Below are 15,446 nucleotides of genomic sequence, written 5' to 3'. Positions count from 1 at the left end.
AGCTCAATAAAGTCCTTTTCATTTGCATTCAGCTTCTTATATCTTTCCCTTTCTCATTTGTGTCAGAAATCAAAAGCTGGTGCTGCACAAATTAGCCCAGGGCAGGATGAACCTCCAGCAAAATCTACCCCTCACCCCATCCTCCAGGCCAACTTGCGAAGCTCAAGGATTTGTAAAATTTCAGTGCACTAAATGGCTAACAGTGATTCATACGCCCTGAGCCAAGTAGATTTTCTTAAAGGTGCTTTGCCTTTTGTCTTTTTAAACGTTAAAAGATATATTTAGACAATCAATGGATTCTGGTTAAATAAATTAGGGTACATTGTGCAGCTATTAAAGGGTACAAGTCAGCTCTAACTGAATTCATACAGAACAATCTCCAAGATATACTAAGTGAAAAAAACAGAAGATGCCAAATAGTGAACGGAGCACCATTTGTATAAATGGCAAACTATGTACGTGCTTGTGAGTGTGTAGGTGTCTCTGGAAGCCTCCAGAGACCAGTAACAGTGGTTGCTGAGGGTAGCAGTGGTGGGGGGCTTTCTTTTCACTATAGAACCTTTCCTACATTTCAAATTCTGTGTCTTGGTTATGTATTACCTATGAATGAAAAATAAAATTCAAAAGAACTTTAAAAAGTAAAAATAAAATTGTAACAACTTTAAAAGCCTCACTAAAGATAAAGGACAGGTAGATAGAAGAGAGGAGGTTTTAAACAGAAACATGCAATTTTGCTTTGTACTCGCAAATGATATTTTGTGTTTTGATCTGCAGGCCTGCAGCTGACGGTGTCTAATGAGAGTTTCATCTTTCACAATGTCACCATCTCCCTTACATGGCTCCTCTCTCCCTACATTGGAAACCTGTCCTGTCTAATTAACACAGGAGATGGCCACACTTTTGATCCCTACTACCCCCCCAGGTAAGAATCTCTGAGCCTTGAGTCAGGATGTATCAGTTGGTTTTTGCTACGTAGCAAAACATCCCAAAACTTAGTGACTTACAATAATAGTTATTATGTCTCATGGTTCTTTGGATCAGCTAGGTGGCTTTTCTTGCCTGGACTGGCTCAGCTGGACAGCCTAGGAAGGCCTCACTCATGTCTGTCAGTTAGCTGGATGTCAGCTAGTGGCAGGTGTCACTCATCACCCAGTGGGCTAGCCTAGGCTCATCTGCACAGCGCCAGAAGAGTTTTTAGCAGCAAGTGAAAGCAAGGCCCAATGTGCAAGCATTTTTCAAATCACTACTTGTATCACATTTTCTGATGTCCCATTGGCCAAGGCAAGCTCCATGGCCAAGCCCAGATTGAACAGGTGAAGACACAGACTCCACCTGCTGACGGAATGAGTGGCAGAGCCACAGTACAAAGGGGCATACATCCAGGAACGGAAGGAAGTGGTACTCACAGTGGAGAAAGTCACTTGAACAACCACGGAGAGCTGAGTCCTCCTGGCTTGGCTCTGGATGGCATCGCCCCTGGGTCGGTAATGGGGTGAAAAAGATGCTCACCTAAGTGTGGGAATGTTTTTTGTTGGTAAGGATAATAAAAATAATAGTAGCAACATTAATAATAGTCCAGCCAAGCAGCTTTCACGTATTATCTCAATCCTTACAACAACACCATGAGCTACAGCTATGCTGACCAATATAATAACCACTCACCATATGCATTCCTGGGTACTTGGGATGTATCTGCTCTCAACTGAGATGTGCTATAAATGTAAATCCACATAGGATGTTGATGACTTAGCCTCCTCCCCACCAAAAAATGTAAAATATCTTACTAAATGATTTTTTGGTATTAATCACACATTGAAATGATAGTATTTTGGATCTATTGGGTTTAAGGAAATAAATGATTAAAATTAATTTCACCCATTCCTGCTCACATTTCTCAGTGTGCCCATTAGAACTTTACAGTTACATATATGGCTTGTACTGTTTCTGTCCGTTGGTTCTGAGCTAGACTGTGATCATCCTGTTTTACAGACAAAGCTGTTGAGGCTTAGAGAGGTCCCGTGTCATTGCCCAAGCCACGCGGCTAGTGAGTGGCAGCACAGCCAGGCAAGTCGGGACTGCCTGGAATCCAAGCTAGACTCTCAGGCCCCGGTGAAGAACACAGCATGTAGCATCGGGGCCTGAGGGCATTGTACACTGCATCCTCCAGGGATGCCCCAACCTGATGACAGCTGAACACAATTCACAACATTTCAAAGTCCTACCTGGGGTTGGGGTCAGCTCCTTCCTGCTCTGCTGGGTGCCCCGGCTGGAGGGGTGCCCCAAATGGTTCCAGACCCTCACTGGGTTCTGACTCCTTACGGAAGACCGAGTTCAACATGGATCTCCAGGAAAGTCATGGAGGTCTGTAAGCCCCTCACCTAACCCCAAAACATATCCAGTTCTACTGGAGGCTAAAGGTTCTGAATCCAGCCCTGTGGATGCCTGGCATTCCTGGAAACCCTGGGTGGGGTGGGGCAGAGGACCAGGGCTGTCCACAGCTCAACCTTATCCAGTGAATGATGTCTCAAACTCAGCAGTCCCCTGGGTCTCCAGCATTGTGGAAACCCATTTCATTCCCTATCACATTTATATTGATGGTGATCTTCATTGTTTCATGTAGTGAAGTAAGAAATTATATATGAAGATGCTTTGGGGAAAAAGAAAAGTTTAAGTGATATAAATACCCATAGCATGTTCTGTGGGTTTCTCCCCATTTGCTACCATTTTAACAAAATGAGAAATACCAAGTTACACTATCTTTCAGGCCCCAAATTTCATACAATTTGCCTTTGGCATAATTCAAAACTGACTGTAGCACTGCTAAGTTCTTTAGTTACACAAGGACATTCCAGTAATAAGCAAACACAGTTAAAAACTGGAGCAAATGGGACAAAATGCAAATACTTGTCCACTCTAGATGCAGAGTTCAAAGGTGTTTATCATATTACTCTCTGGAATTCTCTGTGTGATTAACTTTTTCATAATCTAAGAGAAACAGCAGTAAGCAATGCTTTACATTTGCAATCCCTTTGGGTATTCAGTGTAATTGAAAGCTACTGGCATTTCTCCCCCTCTCTTTCAAAATAAATACATGATGACACCCTCCATCATCACCCCACCTAAAGCATCCACTTTTGTCTACTTCAAAGATTTTTTTGACCTGGAAACTACCCACTCACCTTCTTCTATCATTTTTATTAACACTGGGAGATATATTTCTGATGCTTTCTTATCAGCACTGGCAGCCTGAGCACTCAATTTACAATATGAATAATGGCATGAATTTTAAGCACACAGAAGTCACAAACTGTGTGTGAACATCACTATGCTTTTAAAAATGTGTTTGTCACTGTGAAATGCTGAAAAGAAAAATCTCAACCTTCATAAAGAAGTGCTCTTTGATTTAATAAAGAATTAGTATAATTTGGAAAAAAAAATAAAAATAAAAATAAAAATGTGTTTGTGCAGACTTCTGCTTTTGCTTAACTCCTCAATAGGCCAAGAGGTGGACATTTTCAAATCAGACCCTCCATCTGCATCCTAGATAAATGACATGAGCTAACAGATAGAATCTGACCTCTAATAGAAGCAGCGTTAAGTCAAACGATTTCTCCTTTAGAAGCTCCATCTCACCTTGCGCTCTCCATGTCTTGTATTGTTTTGCATAGCAAGCTGTTTTGCTTCTTTGTTTGTCATGAGAAATTTTCTACATTTCTGAAATTTTATTACGTGCCTTAAGGAACAATTTGCATAAGGTGAAATCAGTCCAAGTCCAGCGTTGGGTACATCAGCGCCATCTACTGACAGATCCTGGGATTGCCATCGTTCTTGGGTCTTTATTGTGTCACCGCTGGACACAGCTGAGTCTGGAGGGGGACCTTCCCTTCCCACTAAGTTGTATCCTATTCATATCAAATATAAAAGCAGTGTATACAAGTCGGTAAGTGACAGAGTCTTGAACTAATTTTTGAACTTTTTATTGAGGCATAAGTTATGTACAGAAAAGTACACAAAAAGATAAAGCTCAATTAATTTTTACAAAATAAAAATATACCCATGTAACCAGCATCCAGATCAAGAAACAAAACATGACCCATCCCCCAGAAATCCCCCACAGGCCCCTCCAAGGATACTGATTTCTAACATCATCGATTACTATGACCTGTGTTCGAACATTATATAAATAGAATCATAAAGTATATTTTCTCTTGTGTCTTACTTCTGCTCAATAAGTATGTTTTTGAGATTTATCTATATTGCTGTGTACAATTGGATTTCTTTTTTCTCACTGCTATACATTCTGTTGTATAAATATTCCTCAGTTACTTATCCATCCTAGTGTTGATACGCATTGGGGTGGTTTCCCATTTGGACTAACAAAATTGTGCAGCTGTGAACATTCTAGTCCATGTCTTTTCGTACGCATATGTACACATTTCTGGTGGGTTTATACCCAGGAGTGGAATCACTGGATCATAGGACCATAAAACAATTTTTTAATTTGTTGTCTCCATGGCTTTGTACTCTGAGCATAGCTTTTCTTTGTTGGCAGCAGTTACTAAAACTACTTCGCATTCTTCTCCCTTGGGGAGATCCCTGGGAGAGAAATCAGGAAAAATCAATTTCTTTACTTTTTAGTCCTAGGCAATTTCAGTTGGCATCAGCATTTAGAGAATGAATAAATCGCTTCTTCCAGACAGATCACTGAAAAACAAGCTGGATTCAAAACCATCTTTTGTATTTCTATAAAGAGTGAGTTTTCTTGTTCTGAAATCTATGTTGCTTGACATAGCTAATGGCCACTCCAGCATTCTTTTGATTGGCGCTTGATGTTACATTTTTCTTTCATCCTTTTACTTTGAACCTATCTGTAGACAGCATATGGCTGAGTCTTGGTTTTTTAAAATCCCATCTGGCACAATAATCAGTGTGTTTAGACTATTTATGATTAATATACTGATCAAAATAATTAGATTCAGGTCTACAATTTTGTTGTTTTCTGTTTGCATCCTCTGTTTATTTTATCCCGTTCCTCTCCTTTCTTGCCTTCTTTTGGATTAATTGAATATTTTCAGCATTCCATTTTAGCTTATCTATTGGCTTTTTGGGTGATCTTTTTGTATTACTTTTTAAGTAGTTGCTTTGGGGATTACAAGATACCTGTCTAACTTTTCAGTCTATTTAAAGTTAATATTTTGCTACTTTAGGTAAAATGTTGAGGCTTTACTACCATATAGTTTCCTTTGCCTGCCATCTTTTATAATTGTCAATTGTAGGACATTTATATACACTGAAAAGGCCCTTTCAGCAGTCCTACCTATATTAAAGAACTTGAGAAAGATAGTCTACATTTACCAAGATAGTTACCTTTTCTTGTGCTTTCCCTTCCTTCCTGAAGTTCTGAGTTTCCCTCTATATCATTTCCCTGCAGCTGGAAAAACTTCCTTCAGTATTTCTTTCAAAGTAGATTTACTAGCAACAAAGTCTCTTAGAGATTTCCTCATTCCTGAGAATGTCTTTACGTTGCTTTAATTCCTGGAAGATATTTTTCCTGGCTGTAGAGTTATGTGTTGACAGCCCTTTTCTTTCAACACTTCAAAGATGTCATTCTCTATCTTCTATACCTCCATGGTTTCCAAAGAAATCTGCAGTCATTCAATCACTGTTTTCTCCATACGTAATGTGTCATTTTTTACAGGCTGATATCAAGATTTTTTTTTAATCTTTGATTTTCAGTAGTTTATGTGTGGACATGGTTTTAAGATTTTTTTTTTCATTTGGGGTTTCATGGAGCTTCTTGAATCTTTAAATTCATGTGGTTTTGCCAAATCTGGAAAGTTTTCAGCCATTATTTCTTCAAATATATTTTTCTACAGCAATATCTTTTTATCTCTGGTGCTCCAATAACACAAATATTTTACCTGTAGATATTGTTAAACAGATTGCTGACATTCCGCTCATTAAAAAAATTTTAGTATTTTTCTCTCTGTGTTCTTCAGATTGGATCATTTCTTTTGCTCTATCTTCAAGTTCACTGGCTTTTTCCTCTGCCATCTCTATTCTGTTATTGCATCCATCCAATGAATCTTTTATTTTGGAGATTGTGTTTTTTCATTTCTAAAATTTCCATTGGGTTCTTCTTTAATAGTTTCTATTTCTCTGCTGAAAATGTCTATCTTTCCATTCATTTGAGAAGGTTTCCTTTTGCTTCATGGAGCATGGTTATAATTGCTTTATAATCGTTATAAAGTCTTTGATAATTTCAACATCTAAGTCATCTCAGGGCTGACATCTATTGATTATATTTTCTCTTGAAATTTGGTCACAGTCTCTTAGCTCTTTGTGTATCAGGCAATTATGGATTGTATTCTGGACATTTGGGGTAGGATGGTCTGAGACTCTGGGTCATTTAAAAAATCCTCTGGAAAATGTTGATTTTTATTTGTTTTATTTTAGCAACCAACCAACCAGCTCATTTAGGTTCAGACTACATGTTCTCACTTGCCTTCTGTAAGCAGTGGTTTCCGTGCTAGTTAAGTGCCCAGGCTGTCAGGGTCTGTCCCACTCACGTGCCACTCTGGGGGCTATTTTATGTTCACGGGGACTTTGCTCTGTTTCTTTGGGTCTGTTCTGCTCATGTGTAGTTTCTGGGTGAGCTCATGATTCATGCTGGGTCATGCACAGAATCAGGGGATCCTATCCTCTACCTCTCTCCTTTTTAGCACTTTCCCCACAATCTCCAGCTCTCATAGACCCCTTTTCATGGTTCCTCTAGAAAGAAAAATGGGTTTTCTCTTAGGATTTTCTCTTAGGGTGTCTGCACCCCACATGGTCAGTGCAGCTCCAAGAGAGAGGATAGCCTAGGGTAGATAGAGGAGAGAAAAAAGAGAAACAACACAAAACAAAAACAGATATTTGCTCTACATTCTCAGACTCACTGGGTCCCTTTTTCTGGTTCCCTGGCTAAACAGAGGGGATCTCTCTTGGGGTTTTTGTCTTCATCACTCACTGCGCAGTAACATGACTCAGGCTACCCTTGGGACAAAGTCAAGAGACGAAGGAGATTTTTTTTTTCAAAAAAACAGAAAGAAAACAGGAAATTCCCATCTTTATGGATGATTCTTAAATTTTGCCTTTCCTCCCCAATCTGCCCGCTGTTTATTTTTCGGAGTCTTTAGGTAGCTTCCTTTTGTATTTGGTCCAGGTATTTTGTTGTAATTAATGGAAGCAATAGACTGTAGTGGGCTAACTCCATCTTGGCCGGCACCACAAATCAGGTTACTCTTCTCTAAGCTTTTCTACAACTGTGTCCATTTGTAAACTATTTCTCAAGCACTCACTGTGCTAGGTGCCAGGTATATAAGGGAGAACTAGACAGACACTGTCTGTGCTGACAGCCTCACAGGGAAGACTGACAGTGAAAAAACGAGCATAAAAAGGGATGAGTGTCACCCAGGAGAAGCAGTGAAGTTACAGCAGTTATACAGGGAATCTAAGAAGACTTCCCTGAGGAGGTGATACTTAAGCTGAGAACTGAAGAAAGAACAGAGTATGAGTAAAGAGATGGGCAAAAGCCTTCCCAGCACGGGGCAGCACACTTCCTGGCCTTGGGGTAGGCAAGAGGTGGCATGTTCTAGGACCTGGAAAGAGGCCTGCATAAGCAGGATAGTCAGAGAAGGGAAGGGGCAGGAGGGGAGGGGGAGGACAGGAGGGGAGGTCATGTGGAGCTCTGGGTGCCATGCTAGAGATTTGAGATTAGTCCCCTCAGGAAAATGAGGAGCAAAATATACCCATAATTTCTGATATGTTTGAACTCTGATCCCATTTTACAGGTGGGGAAAACAAGTCTCAGAAAGGTAGGCTGGGCCATAGTTTTTTTAAAGATGAAGAAAGAAGGCCCAGAGAGTGGGTGGATGTGAGCCACAGGGGGAGTCAACGGCAGAAAACGGACTTGCAGACAAATATTTGACTCCCTGGTTAGTCAGTGCTGTTTCTTCCACTTCTCACCTGCTCCAAGACATCTCAGTGTTACCTCCATGAACACCAAGAGCCTGGCTTGGTCGTGTAGCATCTTTTTCTTTGCTCTTTTTATCTTTACAGAGAACAGGAAATGTGCGGTGGGTGAGGGCGTGTGTTTGTATGTCCCAATACGGATAACGTTTCTGATTGTTGTTGGCAGTTTATCCAGCAACGTGGTCCACCAATTCACAGCCCCCGGGGAGTTCACCGTGTTTGCCGAGTGTACAACCAGCGAGTGGCACGTGACGGCTCAGAAGCAAGTGACAATGCGAGAGGAGATGGAGGGGCTCCGTGTGACTGGGTGCTCTGGCCTGTCCAAGTCTGGAGCCAGCCCTATCTGCCGGGCAGTCTTTGGGGACCCTCTGTGGATTCAGGTGGAGCTTGATAGAGGTGAGTATGCAGGAACAGTCAAAGTCAAGGGAAATTTGATTACCCCAAATCTGTCCATCCAGCTCCCAGGCTTTAATAAATACTAACAGCAATCACTTATGGAGTTAGTTCTTTAGTCATTCATTTATTTAGCACTTAGAGTATACCAGGAACTGGTTTAAGTGCTCTATATGCACCGGCCCATCCAATACATTTTACAGAGGAAGAAATGGAAGAAATGCTTAGAAATTTGGCCAAAGTCACAAGGCTCATAAGCTAGTGAGAGATCCTAGCCTTCCAAAGACCATTCTGTGCATGCCTGTGGTCTCATCATAAGAAAAGGACTTCCAAGTCACTCTCTGCTGGGGGCATGTGGGTACGAGTGCAAGTGCCACCAGCTGGGCACAGTCACATTGCCCCCAGTCAGGGCTGATATCCAGCTGCACACAGTGGTCCAGCCAGTTATGGCTGGTATTCCTTCTGATTGCTCACAGTGTCTTTTCTGATTGGTCATAGAGGCTATTCTGATTGGTCCTCATGTCCATTCTGATTGGTCATAACAATATTTCTCATTGGTCACAATGTCCATTCTAATTGATCACAGCATCCACTCAAATTGGTCACAGTGTCCATTCTGATTTATCAGAGCATCATTTTACTCAGTTGGTATCTGTGTAGTTTCAGCTGTTAAATATTTTGATTATTACCCCTTTTCTCAATGGAGATGCGCCCAACTAAAATCCACCCTCACCCAAGGCAGCATCTTTCCACAAGGCACAGGTCCAGGTTGAGACCTGGACAGAGGCCTGTCGGTATAAACTGAGCTGTGGAGGTGAGGACATGACTCAGTCCAGCCTCACACCACCTGGAGCCTCAATCAGAACAGTAACTTAACGGAGCTATATTGGGGCTTTAAACACAATGCTTGAGGCTCCTTTCTGTTTTGGTGTGCTGAAGATGGCTGCTAGGTGCACCTGGGAAAACTTAAGATAATCCTTTTTCAGGCTGCAAATATAAGTAAGTGACTACTCTTTGCCAAGTACGGGGAGGTAGCGGGAGGCAGCAATAAACATGAAAGTCAGGATTCCTGTTCTCAGAGGGGTTACTTCATTCTCATCATTCTCATCATCACCATGATGTCATCATCACCACTGTCACTCAAACAAGAAATACACTAGCTTGTTTTCTATTGGAAAGAGTCTTAATTTAGTGGTTTAAATCATATTTTAAAAGTCAACTGCAATATTTATCATCCAGCCCCAGACTATAAAGGAGCCCCCTCTTATTGTGAACAGGCTGAGTCCTCCCATTGGGCAGGGTTTCAGGCAATCAGTCGTGGAGATGGAAAGGGCTTCACTGCTTCTGCTTAAAACAAGACTTAAGACTAATTCTCATGTTTTAAAATCAGCTGCACCCTTCAGAGATGTTCCCTTTTCAGCCCTCCTCCCCTCAATAGTATCCTAGTCACCAAAATGTTCTGATTTTTTTTATTATAAACTTTTAAGTGTACGGATAATACATGCATAGTATAAATAATTAGAATATGAAGAGGAGCAGAGAAGACCCTAAAAGAAAAATCACTCATGAACCTAAAACTCAAAGATAATCAGTGTTAATATTTGGGTAGGGAGGGTATATCCTTACGTATGTCTATTTGTGGAATCTGACTTTACAGCTTGAGTCTGAACTACTATACTGTGATGTATGTGTGCATGGTTGCTACTGACATTCTTAAATATTTCTTACTCCACCTAGGAACAGGGGTGACGTACACTGTGCTGTCAGGTAACACATCCCTGGCTGAGTCCACCACCCAGAGGGGCCCACTTCCACACAATCTGACCCTGGACAGAGCAGTCCAGCAACAGATGGGCCCAGGGATGCACCACCTGGAGATCCAAGCCACAAGCACCACCACCACCTCTGCCCCCTCCAGAAACATCACCGTCCACTTGGTGGAGCCTCTGTCGGGGCTGCAGGCCTCCTGGGCTTCTGACCACTTGGAACTTGGACAGAACCTATTGGTCAATGTCTCGGTGGCTCATGGCATCCCAGAGGGGCTGACTTTTGAGGTGGCAGGACTCAATGCAACCTTCTCCTATGAGGAAGAGAGCCTCAGGGGGCCATTTGGGACTTACCACGTGGCAGTTCCTCTCGAAGGTACCTGGGGTTGGTGGCTCCCCTTCCAAACCTCCTTCCTCTTTCCTTCCTGACTTGGTATCAAGGGTCCTGCCAGCTATTTTTTCAGGATGTCCTGGACACAAACGGTTCACAGCATCCAGCCTGGGTCACAAATAAGAAAGAGGCAGATATTATCTGCACTTGTGGAGCTTAAAGTCATAGGGATTCTCAGCTTTGGCACTGCTGACATTTGGGACCAGATAATTCTTTGTTGTGGGGCCGGCCTGTTCACTGTAGGGTGTTGAGCAGCATCCCTAGCCTCTACCCACTAGATGCCCGTAGCACTAGCCTCCCAAGTCGCGACCACCACATCTGTCTCCCGACATTGCCAACTGCACTGTGGGAAGCAAAATCAGCCCCACTGAGAACCACGGAGGAGAGCAAGAGTACTTACTTGGATTCCTTCCATGACTTCCAGAGGGGAGTGTGTTTTGGGAAACTATAGTCCACACCCTGTGGGGAGAGATATATAAAAACTGAAAGATGGGAGAGAGAGGGACAAGAGAGGAAGTGTCAGGATGCTGCCTGGCACAGCGATGAGGTGACAGACTGGCTGGCACCAGCCAGGGCAGAAGGCCACAGCCGACGTGCATTTAATCTGGAGAGAACAGAGCGTCTTTGAGGGCAGTGTGGTGAGGTCAGCAGGCAGGAATGTGGTGAAGGTTGCAGTCTCCAGCCCACCCGGGTCCTCTGCCCTGGACCTCAGACGTGTGTATGAAATGGAGTAACGCTTGCAGGTGTGAGGCCACCAGGGCCTCAGCAAGGGATCTGGCAAAAGAGATAGCAGAAGGAATGATAGATGCAAGAAGAAAAACACTGCAGTTTTGCCAGGTACCAAGGGTCCAGTTTGGAACAAGAAGAATCCAGAAATGAAATGGAATGACAATGGAAAATATTCACAATACACAGGCTATAGTTCAAATACAAATTAATTTTTGTCTCCTGTAAAAGTGACTCAGCAGAGGATAAGACATAAAATCTCCATACGCCCTGTGACTTTTTGGCTCACTCTTAGATGATACGCAGTCCTCTCCTCCCCACGAGAAAAACAGTGGATGCCTCCAGGGATGAAGAGGGCGAGGAGGAAGGGAAGGGAATGGGGTAGGACAGGAAGGCTCCCGCTAGGTGGTGCTGGCCCAGCAGATGTGTGCAGCCGCCTCTTGTAGGAGGCCCCCTGCTGGGCTCCTCGGACCACAGCTCCTGGGTGGGAGTGATGCCTCTCCTTCCGGGCTATGTTCGCCCCGCTGATGCTTCTCCTGTCACCAGCAGGATCCCTCCCTCTGTTCTCCTTATTCTCTTTACCCTCTCCGGCACCACTCTCTCCGAGGCAAACATCTGGCCCATAGAAAGTTCTCACCCAGTCCTGGACTGCTGCCAGACGACTGCAATTATTTCCCAAATGCAGAAATGCTGCCCTTGCCTCTCTCCCCTTCCCGTCATAGACTGTTTCTGCAAGCGTATGAGTACAGAAATTGTCTTGGGGGTGCCCAGCCACAAACACACATACCCAGCTGTTCAAGGGCCCTCTCTGAAGACATTCTCTCCAGACTTGAGAAGAGAAGGTAGCACCCACCACCCTTTCCTATGAGGGGCGGGTTGTGGGATACCCACGTAGTGGCAGCTCTCTCCAAATTCTCTTACAAACCCTTCTCTCCCCTCTCCACTTTCTCGAACCTTTAAAAACCCTGTCATGTCTTCTCTCTGATGGAATCTCCTACTTGTCCTTTGAACTTCAGCCCCAGCCTCTGCCTCATCCCATAAACCGTTTCTTTCTCCTCCAAGGTGGAAGCAACACCCACCCCATGCCCACCCTGCCCCTCATGCCCATTCCTACCCTGGAGTGTCCTACATGCCCACTAGACCATACAACCCTGAGGACAAGGACCATGTTTCATTCATCTCTGTGTCTCCAGAGCCTTGCACCATGCCTGCCATACTAAAGGGATTGGTTAAATGCTTCAATGATGAAAGAGTCAGATGCTACCCTCAGTGGCCTGGAGAAGCACAGGCTGGGAGAACTGTCTTGGTGCAAGTTATTACAATGCCCATAATTCTCCTCTCTCTGCATTGCAGGCACCTTTCTAGTCACCGTGCTGGTGAGGAATGCCTTCTCAAACTTGAGTTTGGATATCGGAAGCATCACTGTCACAGGCAAGCAGTTTCTGCAAGGGGATATAAAACTTGTGACCAGGAGTTTAGGGTATTGCACTTGCTCAGGATCCAGTTAGGGGCTCCTCAGAACAGGGCTCTGAATGTTCATCTTGTTCTATAGATATTAAGAATTCTCTGGTTACTCCAAAAGGCAATAATGTAAGCAGTAAAACATCCAACCATTGATACAAAATTCTAAAACATCCAAGTCTGTATTAGTTAGGAAGCTTTAGGCTGTAAGTAACAGAAAACTGACATGAGTGGCTTTATCTTCTAGTCTTATTATCTCACATACTAAAGTTAGAAGGTAAGTAGTTCCAGGGTTCAATGGCTCAGTGTCACCAACAAGGACCCAGGCTCAGTCTGTCATTCTGCTTCGCCATCCTCAGAGCTTTTGCTTTGTCCTCAGGCTTCTGTCTCATGCAATCAAATGGCTGCTGCCATTCCAGACATCACATGTCAACACAGCATTATTCAGCAGCAGAAGAATTCATTTTCCCCTGTGTGTGTCTTTTTCTTTAGGGAAAACATCTTTCCCACTAATCTCCAGCAATCTTCCTTTCAGATACCATTGGCCACGATAGGGTCATGTGCCTAGCTGTAAGAGATGCTGGGAAGCAGGTATCTAGCATTTTCAGGCTCTGTGGGAGAAAGTGGATTCTGACAGCCAAAGGCAGGGTATTGGCTATTGGTAGACAGCCAACAGTAGATGTCACTGTCTTAAAGTATGCCTTAAATGTGTTTGCCAGCACTCTGCATACCAAGGGACAGAAGAGCAATTCAGCCTAACTCAAGTCAAAAGGAAATTTTATCAACTCGGAAAATGTAAGTCCAGGGTTTAGGCACAGGTGGATCCAGCCACTCAGTGTCTTCAGAACTGCCTTTATTTCTTGGTTCTGTGTTGGCTTCAGTCTGATTCCCTCTTCCCAAGCAGTAACAAGACAGCCCCAGGGTTTGGTTCTTAACCCCAGAGGAGAAAGAGCACCTCTTTGTTGATATTTCCAGCAGAAATCCTGAGGCTACCAATCACTGGTCCAAGCTTTGTTCATGGTCCCTCCTGGACCTGCTGCTGAGACCAGGGGAAGTGGTACTCACAGATCAGGAGCACGTGTCAACCCTGGAACATGATGTAGGATCAGATTCACCCAAAGGACTGAGAGTGGGGAGGTATGGGAGGGAAAAATATCACCTATAGGTGTTGTTATCAAAAGAAGGGTCCATGGATGCCTAGATCAGGGGTAAAAAACATGAGATGTCCATTCCGCTGTCTACAGCCCTCCTTTTCCACGTAAGGGGTTTGAGGTCCAGAGAGGTTATCTGACTTTGCAAAAATCATTCAGCTACTTCATGGCAGGATCAGGGGTAGCAACTATTTCTCTTGATTTCTTCATTCATGGACCATCTTCCTTCTTAAGGTTAAGAAAGGTCTCTGTGTCTAGCAGTTTAGCTTTGCTTTGAATAACTTTACAGATCTTTAGAGTCATGAGAATGAGAATTCACTGGGAGAAAACTTTTTAAAGATCAGTAGTACCCTGATCTTAAAATACCCACGTCACCAGGGCCTAGTGAATCACATGGAATAACCCTCGATTCTTAGCTTAATCACTACACTTCAGAGAGTAACTATCTTCATATTCCAATATCTTTAGAATGTATCAGTTGAGAATACCTTTTCCATTTTTTTAACTTGACACACTAACATTCTTCGTAGATGAATAGATTACAAAGCAATAATATACATAGCACAGCATTCAGTCCTCCTGGAGCCTTGAGAAATAGGGATTGCCTTCAGCCTTCTTCATAGATGAGGAACCTAAGACTCAGAAAGAGTAACAAACCTGCCTAGGTTCTCACGGCCAGTAAGAGCCAATGAAAGGGTCCAGAAACACCCCGTGGTGAGCTGAGGCTGGCTCCTCCCAGCCTGCCAGAGCTGGTTGTGCCCACTCTTCCAATGCTGAATTCAGTGAGGTCAATTTGGTGTCTTGAAATCTGCCTCAGTGAGAACATATGCACCCCAGAAATTAGCAAACACTACAAACCAGGGTTCCCCAGCCTCACCCCTCAACTGTAGGTAGTCACTGATGGCGAACAGCTGCATGTCTGACTCTCAGTCTTATGTTCTATCTGCATTGGCAGCTGCCTGCCTCTTTCTAACCTGCCAAAGAGGTGTCTTGAACCCAGTGGTGAGCATGATGGTTTTGCTTTTGACGCACTTCCTATGACCTGAATGTTCACCGTGTGTCTCTAAATCATTTCCAAAGACAAGTGGATACTCTTAGGGCATCCTCAGCAAACCCTCTGCCTTTGCCCTTTGGCAACCTCTTAAATATCACCGACATTTGACACCCATCCCCAATGTGTTCACAGCTCCTCCCAGTCTCCAAGAACCATCTGGAATGAAGGCTGAAGAAAAGAATGTGAGTATTTTTTTTTAAACAATTAACCTCACAAGAAAAAGATGTCTGAGCACTCTGTTTTAGTTTGGGGTTTGGGCTTTTGGGTGTTAATAGTCAGAGCACTAGAAAGCACCAAGGTTTCTTCTGTTTAAAAATAAACCCAGAAGGACTGAACTCAAACAAAGCATGCTCTCTAACCACAGCAGCATTATGTTATAAGTCAATAATAAGTTATCTAGGATACGTAGATATCTCTTAGACATCTTGGAAATTAAACAGCACACTTATTTTAAAAAGATCAATGGGCCAAAGAAAAAAAATCACAAAGAT

The 15,446-nt window shown here is 43.3% G+C and overlaps 2 protein-coding genes across 5 annotated transcripts in view; one reads left to right on the top strand and one right to left on the bottom strand.

Moving 5' to 3' along the window:
- LOC102527577 (polycystin-1-like protein 2) overlaps positions 1-15,446 on the top strand; it is an 88,005-nt gene that overhangs the window by 11,783 nt on the left and 60,776 nt on the right. The window contains exons 5-9 of the mRNA XM_006207549.3: positions 775-922; positions 8,180-8,409; positions 10,144-10,548; positions 12,643-12,720; positions 15,088-15,137. Of these exons, the coding sequence (XP_006207611.1) occupies positions 775-922; positions 8,180-8,409; positions 10,144-10,548; positions 12,643-12,720; positions 15,088-15,137 (911 nt within the window). The remainder of the gene's footprint in view (positions 1-774; positions 923-8,179; positions 8,410-10,143; positions 10,549-12,642; positions 12,721-15,087; positions 15,138-15,446) is intronic.
- Positions 1-15,446, bottom strand: part of BCO1 (beta-carotene oxygenase 1) — an 82,536-nt gene that overhangs the window by 59,113 nt on the left and 7,977 nt on the right. For 2 of the 4 annotated variants that reach the window (XM_072967793.1, XM_072967796.1), the window contains exons 4-7: positions 10,964-11,022; positions 10,527-10,671; positions 3,634-3,902; positions 1,407-1,509 (exon numbers count right to left, since the gene is read on the bottom strand). The gene's annotated coding sequence lies outside the window, so the exon portion shown is untranslated. The remainder of the gene's footprint in view (positions 1-1,406; positions 1,510-3,633; positions 3,903-10,526; positions 10,672-10,963; positions 11,023-15,446) is intronic. The other 2 variants (XM_072967794.1, XM_072967795.1) reach the window with 2 other exon arrangements.

This window comes from Vicugna pacos, chromosome 9 (genome assembly GCF_048564905.1).
Source record: "Vicugna pacos chromosome 9, VicPac4, whole genome shotgun sequence".
NCBI lineage: Eukaryota > Metazoa > Chordata > Mammalia > Artiodactyla > Camelidae > Vicugna > Vicugna pacos.
Note: the sequence above shows the minus strand (reverse complement) of the source record. Positions and strands in the feature narration are given on the sequence as shown.